At 43.1% G+C, this 13,793-nt stretch overlaps 2 protein-coding genes across 4 annotated transcripts in view; one reads left to right on the top strand and one right to left on the bottom strand.

Moving 5' to 3' along the window:
• LOC140465507 (solute carrier family 15 member 2-like) overlaps positions 1-4,190 on the top strand; it is a 309,483-nt gene extending 305,293 nt beyond the window's left edge. For both annotated transcript variants that reach the window (XM_072561041.1, XM_072561040.1), the window contains exon 22: positions 1,503-4,190. In XM_072561041.1, the coding sequence (XP_072417142.1) occupies positions 1,503-1,715 (213 nt within the window). In that variant the 3' untranslated portion in view covers positions 1,716-4,190. The remainder of the gene's footprint in view (positions 1-1,502) is intronic.
• Positions 4,191-10,579: 6,389 nt separating this feature from the next.
• The window catches only part of ace (angiotensin I converting enzyme (peptidyl-dipeptidase A) 1), a 175,688-nt gene continuing 172,474 nt past the window's right edge, over positions 10,580-13,793 (bottom strand). For both annotated transcript variants that reach the window (XM_072561039.1, XM_072561038.1), the window contains exon 25: positions 10,580-11,951. In XM_072561039.1, the coding sequence (XP_072417140.1) occupies positions 11,704-11,951 (248 nt within the window). In that variant the 3' untranslated portion in view covers positions 10,580-11,703. The remainder of the gene's footprint in view (positions 11,952-13,793) is intronic.

Here is a 13,793-nt window from a genome sequence, read left to right as displayed (position 1 = left end):
ATCTCAGTGCAATTATTGATATTGGTTGTACCCTGGGGAATATATGTATATGTGAGTTCTCTAATACATTAATACATGAGATAAGTACATGTTAAACTCTTAATGTCCAGCTTTGAGTTGGTTCTAGCTTTATTTTTAATTACTATTCTTAGTTTGCTGTCCGTGATCTCTGTACATATTTGTACCTCTATCTCACATTCACTGTTGGGAGGCCTGTAGTACAGCCCCTATTTCTGAGCCCTGCCCATATTACCTCACTGCTCGAGTCACCTTGTTTCCCTCCCCCAAATATCCTGTCTCCCATGTCCTCCTTCTTTAGAGACCGTTATTTCCCTTCTCACATGGGTCATCCACATCCCGCACCTCCGCCCTCAAAGCCCACCCCTTCAACCGTAACAAGGCCAGAACCCCGCGGTCCTCACCTTCCACCCTACCAACCTTCGCATAAACCAAATCATCCGAAGACATTTCTGCCACCTCCAAACGGACCCCACTCCCAGGGATATATTTCCCTCCCCACCCCTTTCCACTTTCCGCAACGACCATTCCCTCCGTGACTACCTGGTCAGGTCTACACCCCCAACAGCCCACCTACCCCTCCTGGCACCTTCCCCTGCCAGCACAGGAATTGCAAAACCTGCGCCCACACCTCCTCCCTCACCTCTATCCAAAGCCCTAAAGGAGCCTTCCACATCCATCAAAGTTTTACCTGCACATCCACCAATATCATTTATTATATCCGTTGCTCCTGATGCGGTCTCTTCTACGTTGGAGAGACTGGATGCCTCCGAGCAGAGCACTTTAGGGAACATCTCCGAGACACCTGCACCAATCAACCACACCGCCCTGTGGCCCAACATTTCAACTCCCCCTCCCACTCTGCCGAGGACATGGAGGTTCTGGGCCTCCTCCACCGCCGCTCCCTCACCACCAGACGCCTGGAGGAAGAACGCCTCATCTTCCGCCTCGGAACACTTCAATCCCAAGGCATCAATGTGGATTTCACTAGTTTCCTCATTTCCCCTTCCCTCACCTTAGCCCAGTTCCAACCTTCCAGCTCAGCACTGTCATCATGACCTGTCCTACCTGCCTATCTTCCTTCCGACCTATTCACTCCACCCTCCCCTCTGACCTATCACCTCCATCCCCACCTCCATTCACCTATTATACTCTTTGCTACCTTCTCCCCAGCCCCCCCACCATGGAGGCTTCCTGCCTCCATTCCTGATGAAAGGCTTTTGCCCGAAATGTCGATTCTCCTGCTCCTTGGATGCTGCCTGACCTGCTGTGCTTTTCCAGCACCGCACTGATCTAGACTCTGATCTCCAGCATCTGCAGTCCTCACCTTAGTTTGCTGTCCTGTTCACCAGGCGATATTTTTATGGTCCAGTCATAGAATGAGTGAGAGTGGTTCAGAAGGAGGATATTTATTTTGTGCTGCATGTAACCCCTCTTGTTAAGATTCACTAATGCGTGTCATTTTATTTCTCTTCTGGTAACAGGCAGTGGAATTTTTTGTGTTCGCTTTACTCATGGCACTGATCTCATTGATCTTCATCATCACAGCAAGGTTTTATAAATATCACCCTATCGATACCAAAGGTGATTACCATCATGAGGCTGACAAAGAAACTGAATCTGACAGCCTCAGCTCAGAGGTAAAGGCACCTCCATCATATACAGGTGAAGAGAACAAACCCCAAGCCAACAGGTAGCTGTTCAGGAGACAAGTGGACCGTCTTCCAGAGACTGCCAAAACAAAAGGCCACTATGTAGAACTAGCAATTGTGTGTGTGTGTGTGCGTACACATATGTGAGTGTGTGAGAGAGTGACTGTGTGTATAAGAGAGAGGGACTGTGTATGTGAGAGAGGGACTTTGTGTGTGTGTGTAAGAGAGAGGGACTGTGTATGTGTGTGAGAGAGAGAGGGACTGTGTGTGTGAGAGAGGGACTGTGTGTGAGAGAGAGGGACTGTGTGTGTGAGAGAGGGACTGTGTGTGTGAGAGAGGGACTGTGTATGTGTGTGTGTGAGAGAGAGAGAGGGACTGTGTGTGTGAGAGAGGGACTGTGTTTGTGCCTGTGTTTGAAAGGTAGCTGCATTGTGTGTGTGCATGCTTGTACAATACTTATTTCTCATTCCCATTACCATTCATTTAATTAATTTCAAGCATTTATTGTAAAGGAATGCTTGGCCTCAGCCAGCACACGTTTGATAATAACGTGGAGGTTGAGTTGTAATGATGTGGAAAGTAGGAGCTAATTCTATCTCAACACACCTTCAGCAGACCTTAACAAGACTCCAAACGAATGTGTGAGCTATTGTGGAGATTGGCATCACTATATACCTCTGCAATTTGCTTGCTTTGGACTTAGTTTGAAATAAACAATAAAGTAAATGTGTGCAATAAGGTTGAAGTTGCTGTCACAAAGCCATCTGAAACATTTTGATCGGGGGGTGGGGGTCACCGTCTCAGAGCTAGTTACTACTGGAGGCAAGGAGCATCCCCACTCAATCCCCATTGTAATAACCTCAGACCTCTGCAAGCTTCCACATTGTTATTCAAGTTTGTCCACCTACACGTTTCTAAAAATATGGCTTCCAAAACTCTCCACAAAAGGGTTTTCCCTTGCATTCTGTCCATTTTTTTTATACTGTTATTATCAAGGTTAGTCAGTAACTCTAGTATGATTGTAAGATGTGAGTACTGAGATGATCAATCAAGTTTTCTATTTCATCTATATTGGTTTCTGTGTGCCCTGACATCCTTCTGCTCCATTCCATCCAGTGATGATGACCAAGTGAGTGTCTTTGCAGTGATACATGTCAGACTGCCAGGCCCTTTGGGTGTTCTCATGTTTAAATGACCATCAATAGTCCGGCCTGACCAGCTGTTCCACTGGCAGTCACTATTGGTACTCAGATAGGATCTTTAATTCATTATCAATCACAGGGTATCCCACTAGGAGTCAAAAAGTATGGCACTGGAAAAGCACAGCTGGTCAGGCATCATCTGAGGAGCAGGAGAATCAACATTTTGGGCATCAACCCTTCATCAGGAATGAAGGACTTATGCCCGAAATGTCGACTCTCCTGATCGACTCACCACATTTTACAACTTTGATCTCCAGCATCTGCAGTCCTCACTTTCTGTCTGTCTCACTTGGGCCCAGACAAACGTGGACACTACTTAGCATTATCTTCCATTTGCCTATGGAATGGTTCCAAGCCCCTCAGAAATACCTACATTCCTTTGGAAATTGCAATGCCCTTGCCCAGAGAGGTCACATGTAATAGCCAAGAGTCTCTAGTCTTACAGAGGCAATTATTCCCATTCTGTCTAATACACGTTAATGAGGCCATGCTTGTGTGTGGACTCAAGAAAAATGGAACCCATTTGACATTGTCATGTGCTTGGTGTTTGGGGTGTCTCTGGGAGGTCAGGAACATGTCTAAAGCTGATATGGGCCAAACAACAACTCTCTAGCCAGGCAAACTGACTGTGGCCAACGTGTGGGCAAGCAGACTAGAATTCATTCCTGTTCTTTCAGTCAAGAAAGGTCACTGGAAACTGAATGATATCCTGATAATATTGACTTAATAAATGGCTGAGTAATTGTCACTGGAAACTGAAAGATATCCTGATAATACCATTTTTACACAAGACTGGTCATAGGGCACCCTTTGGTTGTATGCCATTCATACAGCTAGAAAAGCTGCACCAGAAGACATTAAAGGTACATTGACTGAACACACATTACTTTAACATGTAAGCCTAGAGGATTAAACAAAGTTCACAGTTGTGTATGGAAGATACTGTGTGTGTGGTTAGTTATTGGTGCAAGTGAGAATTTATTTTTTGTTAGTGTGTGTGAATGAGTTTATATATGTTAGTGTGTCTGTGTAATTGAAAGTGTCTGATTGTTTAGCTATGTGAGCGAGTATGTCTGAGTATTTGAGAGAGTGAATGAGTACCTTTGTACCCATATGTGTATAATTTTGTGCATCTGTATGTGTGTGTCCCTGATTATTTATGAGTTGTGTAGCTGTGTATGAGACCTCTGTCACTGTTTATTACTTTCAGTCTGACACTGATCTCTGAATGCATGTGTGGATGATATTGTTGCTGGACAGTCCTTTGAAAAGAATAATGTGCAATAATAAAATTAAATGGTATGTGGTTAATTTGTAAGCACTGATCTGATTATTCTCAGAAGATTAATAACCTGCTGCACACCTCTCCAGGGAATGTTAACTTGACAATAACAATATCAAATCCAGCGAAATTTGTTCCAAGTTCCTCAGCTGAAAAGCGATCAGCAGCCAGATAGCTCAGCTTGTGACAGCTGCTGTTGACGTTGGTTAGGGGAGGGGAGGGTGTGGACCAGACTGTATCATTTCTGTAGAGAATGTGTTTCTCCACTCCAGTTACCCAGCTGGATTACTGCCCTGTCATTGGAAGAAACAGCTGACCCAGTTAAGACTGGATGAACTGGGATTCTTGGAACAGAAAAGTCTGAGGGATGATTAGATGCGCATCTTTAAAATTATGATAGAATGTAATTGGGTAAGCTTCAGAAATATGTTCCTGCTGGTGGGGCATTCAAAATTAGTATCATAAATATTAGACAGGCACAAATAAATCCATTATGGAATTCAGGTGGAACTTATTTACCAACACAAATAGAACTTTAGGCCCATTGGAACATCTGAGGAATATTATTGATGCATTTAAGGGGAAGCTGGATATATACATAAGGGAATGAGAAGCTTTTGGCTAAAGGGTGAGATGGCATTGAATACAAAGAAGCTCATGTGAAACATGAATATCAGCATAGCTCAGTTGAGCTGAATGGCCTGTAAAACTCACTGTAAATTGCATCACTTAAATCCCCTCACATCCCAGCTAATTGAAGGTTTAGAATGTACAAAGTGAAACTGAAATTGGAAAATCCTGGAAATACTTAATAGCTCAAGTGGCCTGTGGGGAGAACCAATGCTGTACTGTTTCTGAACAAGTGCCCACACTCGAAATCCAAATAGAGGTTAAAAGATTGCTTGTAAATTTTAATTGAAGAATTTTCATTTGTTCCTCAATGCCTGTGAATGGAGGCGGAGGCTTTAGAAATGCTGTAACTTGTCAGTTTATTGTAGCCTTGACGTGAAGGAGCTGGTATTGGACTGGGGTGGACAAAATCAGAAGTCAGACAACATCAGCTTGTAGTCCAACAAGTTTATTTAAAATCACAAGCTTTCAGAGCATTGTAGACTTCACCTGACGACACCTTGGACTATAACCTGGTGACATGTGACTTCTGACTTTGTCAGTTTACTCACTGGGAACTCCACGTTCATTGCTCTAACTTCTGACCAATATACAGCAGCTCCCAGCAATATTCTGCTTTATTGGGTCCTGTTTATTACATTGAAGTATAGTGAATGTTTTGTATTTTCCTTTAGAAATTGAGGGATTCGGAAAATAAATTCTGTAATGCTTTCTCTTGGGGTGTTGGGGAGGGAATTGCTGGATAATTGGGTTTCAATCTGCAGGTTGTACTGTCTGAAATATTACTGCGCACTAATATGGACTATACTTGAAAAGAGCTTGGACAGAGTCCCAAAGTATTTCACAGCCAATCAAGTAGCTTTGCAATATTGCAATTCCTGTCCTTTAAGGAATGCAGAGCTGCCTGTGCAAGATGTAACAAGCCTGGTAGCATGGAAAACTGATTGTATTATGGTGGTGATCAGAGCCTTAACATTGGCAAATACAATGACACAGGAGTCCCTCAATTCTAATTGTATCCAAATCCTGAGACTCAAGGGAAGGCTGCATATTCTGTTTTTGTTGGTAATAACTAGTTGTTATCTTTGTGATAAGTGTCAGACACAGACTTTCTCCTCCAGTAATTCCGAAAGCTGTGTTTACGACTGTTCAATTTTAAGAGGAGTGTTTTCCCAGTGCCTGTCTAATATGTATGATCTTTATGATCAGCATCATTAATATATGTTCAGCAAACAATCCATGGCTTTTTGTGAGCATGCCAAGAAGTTACTGTACTTCATGATACTACACCAGGGATTGTATTCCAAAGCAGTCTCATTGTCTGCAACACATTTCAAAATGTCCTGATGATGTGAAGGATGCTATTGACATGCAAATTTCTTCTCATTACCAAAGATTCTAAGCATACTAAAGAAATTGAAAATTATCTCCCCCACTTTAATAATTTTTATCTTTCTCTCTCTGATTTTTTAATTGAATTGAATTTATTGTCACGTGTACCGAGGCACAGTGAAAAGCTTTGTCTTGTGAGCGATGCAGGCTGATCACAGAGTTAAGTAGCATAAATAACTAAATAAAAGGTAAACAAAAACAAAGCCCCGGGTACAGGTCAATGTTAAGAGTTTGAGAGTCCATTTCAGTATTCTAACAACAGTAGGATAGAAACTGTTTTGAAACTGGCTGGTGCATGTGTTCAGGCTTCTGTACCTTCTCCCCGATGGTAGAGGTTGTAGAAAAACATTACCAGGGTGGGATGGATCTTTGGGAATGCTGGTGGCCTTTCCTTGACAGCGGGCCTGGTAGATGGACTTCATAGATGGGAGGTTGCCTCGGATGCTGCCTGACCTGCTGTGCTTTCCCAGCAGTACTCTAATCTAGACTCTGATCTCCAGCATCTGCAGCCCTCATTTTTGGCCTTTGTGATTGGCCGGGCCGAGTTCACCACTCTCTGTAACCGTCTCCGATCTTGAATGGTACAGTTGCCATACCAGGTAGTGATACATCCAGACACAATTCTCTTGATGGCGCACCTATAAAAGTTGGCAAGGATATTTGCTGTCATGCCAAATTTCCTCAGCTGCCTGAGGAAGAAGAGACATTGTTGGGCCTTTGTAACCAGTGCGTCCACATGAAGAGTCCAAGAAAGCTTGTTGTGGATGACCACTCCCAGGAGCTTGACACTTTCCACTCGTTCCACCTCTGTGCTGTTAATGTGTAGGAGGGGGCATGAGTAACATCCTGCCGAAAGTCAGTAATGAATTACTTGGTTTTGCTGGTATTGAGAACTAATTGTTCTCAGTGCACCATTTTTCCATGTCTTCCACCTCCCGTCTGTTTTGATGCCATCTGGGATTCAACCGATTATGGTGGTGTCATCAGCAAACTTGTCAATAAATAAAGGTGCCACCAGCAATGACCCCATCCCTAAATTAATAAAAGTAAATGAGCAACATCATGGTTTACTCACCGCTAGACTTATTCATTCCAATGCTGTTCTGATCATTCTTCCATCTTGCATCCTACATTTCCCAAATCCTGTTGCGTCTACCCTAACTTGCACCAAATATCATTGACCCATCTCTATTTACTCTCTTTTTTATTCACTCATGGGTGTCACTGACTGGGCCAGCATTTATTGTCCATCCCTATTTGCCCAGAGGGCAGTTGAGAATCAACCACATTGCTGTGGGTCTGGAGTCACATGTAGGCCAGACCAGGGTAAGGCTGGCAGTTTCCTTCCCTAAAGGACATGAATGAATCAGATGGGGTTTTACAGCAGTGTTAAAGCATTCTATTCCAGATACTTGTTGTATTAACGTTATACCATCAACCATGATGGGATTCAAACCCATGCACCAGAACATTAGCCCAGAGTTTTGGATTACTAGTCCCATAAGATTACCAAAGGGCCACTGCTTCCAGAACTGGAAGCAGTGGCCCTCTGGTAATCTTATGGGACTAGTAATCCAAAACTCTGGGCTAGCGGTCTGGAATGAATAAGTCTAGCGGTGAGTAAACCATGATGTTGCTCATTTACTTTTATTAATTTAGGGATGGGGTCATTGCTGGTGGCACCTTTATTTATTGACAAGTTCGCTGATGACACCACCATAATCGGTTGAATCCCAGATGGCATCGAAACAGACGGGAGGTGGAAGACATGGAAAAATGGTGCACTGAGAACAACTAGTTCTCAATACCAGCAAAACCAAGTAATTCATTACTGACTTTCGGCAGGATGTTACTCATGCTCCCCCTATACACTAACAGCACAGAGGTGGAACGAGTGGAAAGTGTCAAGCTCCTGGGAGTGGTCATCCACAACAAGCTTTCTTGGACTCTTCATGTGGACGCACTGGTTACAAAGGCCCAACAATGTCTCTTCTTCCTCAGGCAGCTGAGGAAATTTGGCATGACAGCAAATATCCTTGCCAACTTTTATAGGTGCGCCATATAGATACTGGCTCCAAGTACAGTATCAATTCAATTTTGAAATGTATATCCTTCTGTTTGAGTTTTTCTGTGGCTTCATCCTTGTCTATTAGTGTAACCATCTCCAATCCTGAAATTATCTGAAATCTCTGCAGTCCTCCAATCTCCGCACTGCTCTCCTTCTGTTGGCCATCCTGTCAGCTTCCTAAATTTCAGTCTTTGGGGATGACACTCCGTCTTCCCTCAAGGCGCTGTTATAATCCACCGCTTTGCGGTAAACCTTTGTTTACTCGTCCTCAGATGTCTTTGACTTGTTGGATTTACTTGGTTGAAACCATCTGTGAACTGTCCTGTTTATTTTAGATTAGATTCCTTACAGTGTGGAAACAGGCCCTTCGGCCCAACAAGTCTACACTGACCCTCCGAAGAGTAACCCATCCAGACGCATTTCCCTCTGACTAACGCACCTAACCTATGGGCAATTTAGCAATTCACCTAACCTGCACATTTTTGGACTGTGGGAGGAAACTGGAGCACCCGGAGGAAACCCACACAGACACGGGGAGAATGTGCAAACTCCACACAGACAGTCACCCGAGGCTGGAATTGAACCCGGGTCTCTGGTGATGTGAGGCAGCAGTGCTAACCACTGAGCCACCGTGCTGCCCCTGTGTTAAAGACATTTTACAGATGCCAGTTACAGCTGAACGGTGAATATCGATCATTTTTAATGTTACCCAAGGCACACACTGCAAAGGGGATGTAAAAATCAACAGCCAGGTTAGTGCTCCTCTGTACTGCAAATCGTTCTGATGTTGCCTCATCTGCTTGGAGTCTTGGAACATTATTAAATTAAAAGTGTGTATGTCGACAAGAGAATGCCCCTTTTAGTGCTGGTGGAACTGGAGTGAACAAAGTATACAGAACACAATGGTTTGTTTAAAACAGCTTAAGTATATTGTGCATGCTGTTTGGTACATCAATTTCCTCAGTCACATACTCTCGGATTACTTTCTCTGAACACTTCCTATGTGAATCATGCAATGAATGTATGTGTCTACATAAAAGAAACAATGTGATGTTATGAGCTAGATCTTTCTAGAACACAGCAGCATTATTTTTAGAGGTGGCCTCTAGATTTTGTTTTCATGTTACTGCATATTCTTGAGAGAATGTCTTTGCCAATTCTGTCACTCCCCCTCCGAAGGCATTGGCTGCTGGCTAGGGTTTGATTCTTAGTGAGCGCTGGTTACCCTCAAGGATATCTTGTCTGAGCCTTGACAGCAGCAGATGACTTGCTATTTGACTACATGGCGTTTCACAGTTGAGCTTTACCTTCTGTTCACTCCACTTTGGCAGGAACTTCCTTCCACTGGAAGATAATCACTGACTAAACCCCAGCTCCCTCGCTCAGAGGTCCAATGGATTATGGAATCTCAAATGCCACTCTGGCTGAGATGACCCACCTTGGCCACTGTAGATCGAACCTGGACCTTTCATTTTCTGTGCTGTTTAACTTTTCATTGGAAGAATTCACGGGGCATCATGGGATCAAATAAATGAATCTTATCACCCCTTCAACTAAGGGGTGTGTGTTGGGGGGGGGAAGGATTTTTAAAAATTATGGTAAGAAACTCCTTTCAAAGTCTTGTGAGTCTTTACCAAGATTGGGCGCTGTGCTGCCTGTGTTACCCGTTTTAAAATAATCAACAACTGAAGTGATTTATTGAGGTATAATGAGAATGGCAACAAATTAGGGCGAGCCCTGAGTCCATACATATCTTGCACTCATATCGAGGAATTTTTCCTTTTGATTGATTGAAAGATCTTGATGTTCCACTCAAAACCTGACAGCTCAATTTATAGTTGCAGTCACGTCAGGGCTGATAGTTTATAGGAACCCTCCAGACATCAGCAGCTTCAGGTCACCCAAGTATGAGTCTGCCACTTGGCACAACAAACATGCTGGGTTACAAAAGCAGGACCAATATCTAAAGGGTTGGTAGGGGCCTCAAGAGAATTCTGATGTTGAGTAAAAAGGAGGAAGATAAAATCTTGAGCAGGGTAACATACCCCTCATTCTAACATATCAGCCGTCTTATTCCTTAAGTGTTAACATGGTGCTGCATTTCCACTGCAGTTATATATAATCACCTTCCCACTGCAGTCACAAAAGGGCGCATTTTCACGGCAGGAGGAAGTGAGGACTGCCGATGCTGGGGATTAGAGCTTAAAAATGTGTTGCTGGAAAAGTGCAGCAGGTCAGGCAGCATAAAAGGAGAAGGAGAATCGACGTTTCAGGCGTAAGCCCTTCTTCAGAAGAAGGGCTTATGCCCGAAACGTCGATTCTCCTTCTCCTTTGATGCTGCCTGACTTGCTGCGCTTTCCCAGCAACACATTTTTAAGCATTTTCACTGCAATCAGATATGGTCTAATTTCCATTGCAGTCAGATATGGTCGCGTTTTCACTGCATTTAGATATGGTCGTATTTTCACTGCAGTCAGATATGGCCACATTTTCACTGCAATCAGATGTGGTCACATTTTCACTGCAGTCAGAAAAGGTCACATTTCCACTGCAGTCATATATGGTCACATTTTCACTGCAGTCAGATATGGTCGCACTTTCATTGTAGTTAGATATGGTCGCATTTTCACTGCAGTTAGATATAGTCGCATTTTCACTGCAGTCAGATATGGTCGCAATTTCACTGCAGTTATATATGGTTGCATTTTCACTGCAATCAGATATGGTTGCATTTTCACTGCAGTCAGATACAGTCGCACTTTCATTGCAGTTAGTTGCATTTTCACCGCAATCAGATATGGTTGTATTTTCACTGTAGTCAGATATGGTCGCATTTTCACTGCAGTTAGATATGGTTGCATTTTCACTGTAGTCAGATATGGTTGCATTTTCACTGCATTCAGATATGGTTGCATTTCCACTGCAGTTAGATATTGTCGCATTTTCACTGTAGTCAGATATGGTCGCATTTCAACTGCAATCAGATATGGTCGCGTTTTCACTGCAGTTAGATATGGTCACATTTTCACTGCAGTCAGATATGGTTGCATTTTCACTGCAGTCAGAAATGGTCGCATTTCCACTGCAGTTAGATATGGTCGCTTTTTTTTAAAAGCAGCTGGGCTCAGGATTGCAACAACATCCAGAGAAGAAGGATACTATGGAACAGTAGTTTGCTGTCTTGGAATCTCAACAATATAACCCGATACTGATCGAATTTACATTATTTTCACATTCAAAAGTTACAGCAAATTACACAAGAGAACGCTTTAATATATTATTTCACATCCCTGCATCAAATGTCTAGTCATCACTGAAGTGTTCGAAGTATTAGGACTACCCAACCCAAGAGATTAATTAAACATTCTTACAGCAGATTTACAAATATAAATTGAGTGTTGAATTATTGTTTTGTTTTTGCATAGTGAAAGAATTCTGACCTGATGAGATTTGTTTTTTTTATTTCAGTTCAAGTTCAGATGTTGATTTGTGCTGTTTATTTCTTAAAAATGTTTTCACTGTGAGGGCAATGACTGCTATAGCCAGGATCAGGGCCAGTACTAGCAGGATCCACTGGCCTGCTTTAGCCTGCTCTGGATCTAAACTTAACCCCAGAAAATCCACTTTGCTTTTTGGAACAGGCACTGGATTTCCCTCAACAGTGGTAATTGGAGTTGTCGGAGCTGGAGCTTCCACTGAAGAAAGAGCTGGAAAGGAATGTGTGAGAGTTAATTTGTATTCTGATCAGCATAACAGTGACATGAATACAGTAAATATTTGAATAGAAGGAGGTCATTTGGCCCATTTTCTATCAGAACGTGACTGATCTTTGTTGTTCCTTTGATCCTATATTGGTTTCCAACCAGAGCTCTTATAACGAGTGGGTCAGGTTTGAGTCCCATTCCAGGATTTATTGGTCCAGGCTTGATGTATTTATAACACAGCCTGTAAATCTTTCCAACAAGCAGCTGATCAGAGCAGGACGGGTTCCCTGATCATCTGTCCTGCAGCAAGCAATGTCAAACCGCTATAAGTATCAGAAGTCCCATGATCTAACTATTGGAAATGAGGACAAGACATAAGACAAAAAGACAATTCCTATCCCCCTAGCCTGACAGAAATAAATCGAGCCCAGTCTAAAAACTGTCACTCAATCGCTGAAATGATTTTTAGGTTCTGAGTGAAAAAGAACACACTTTCAGTGTTAATGAAAGCCAATTACTGCTGATGCTGGAATCTGAAACCAAAAGAGAAAATGCTGGAAAATCTCAGCAGGTCTGGCAGCATCTGTAAGGAGAGAAAAGAGCTGACGTTTCGAGTCTAACTGACCTTTGTCAAAGCTTAAAAAAAGGGGAGAAATAGGGAGGTATTTATACTGGGCTGAGAGAAGGTGAGTCATGGCTCCAGAAGCAAAGGTAGCAATAAAGAGGTAATAATGACAGTGCATAGAGAGATTATAGGGAGATTAGGAACTGTGAATGACCAAGGCTGAAGCCAGTGCTATGTGACAAAATATGTGGGGGATGTGTGAAGCAGAGGCAAAATGGAAAACAGGGGAAAAGGGTAGCAAAGGAGGAAGAGGAGAGAAAAAAAAGGTGATGAGAGAGTGGGGAGCGAGAGAAAGAGAGACAATCAAGAACAGTGAAAAAAAAATGTAAAAATAAATGCCGGGAGGGGGCACGAGAAAGGCTTGACAGAACGGATTAGGGAGAACACAAAGGCATTTTACACTTGTGTGAGGATAAGAGAATGGTCAAAGAAAGAGTAGGGCCGATCAGGGATAGCATAGGGAATTTTGTGTGTGGAGTCTGAGGAGGTAGGGGAAGCCCTAAATGAGTTTTTTGCTTCTGTCTTTACGAAAGAAACGAACATTGTAGTGAATGAAACTTTTGAAGAGCTGGTATGCATGCTGGAATGGATAGAGATAGAGGAAGCCGATGTGCTGAAAAATTTTGTCAAACATTAAGATTGACAAGTCGCCAGGCCTGGACCAGATTTGTCCTCGGCTGCTTTGGGAAACGAGAAATGCAATTGCTTCACCACTTGCGAAGATCTTTTCATCCTCACTCTCCACTGGAGTCGTACCTGAGGACTGGAGAGAGGCAAATGTAATTCCTCTCTTCAAGAAAGGAAATAGGGAAACCCCCTGCAATTACAGACCAGTCAGTCTCACGTCTGTCGTCTGCAAGGTGTTAGAAAGGATTCTGAGGGATAGGAGTTATGACCATCTGGAAGAGCACGGCTTGATTAAATGCAGTCAACATGGCTTTGTGAGGTTTACCAGAAAGCTGCCTGGACTGGAGGGCTTATCTTATGAAGAGAGGTTGACTGAACTTGGACTTTTTTCATTGGAGAAAAGGAGGAGAGGGGACCTAATTGAGGTATACAAGATAATGAGAGGCATAGACAGAGTCAATAACCAGAGACTATTTCCCAGGGCAGAAATGACTAACACGAGGGGTCATAGTTTTAAGCTGGTTGGAGGAAAGTATAGAGGGGATGTCAGAGGCGGGTTCTTTACACAGAGAGTTGTGAGAGCATGGAATGCG

Source organism: Chiloscyllium punctatum, chromosome 42 (assembly GCF_047496795.1).
Source record: "Chiloscyllium punctatum isolate Juve2018m chromosome 42, sChiPun1.3, whole genome shotgun sequence".
In the NCBI taxonomy this organism is placed as follows: Eukaryota; Metazoa; Chordata; class Chondrichthyes; order Orectolobiformes; family Hemiscylliidae; genus Chiloscyllium; species Chiloscyllium punctatum.
Note: the sequence above shows the minus strand (reverse complement) of the source record. Positions and strands in the feature narration are given on the sequence as shown.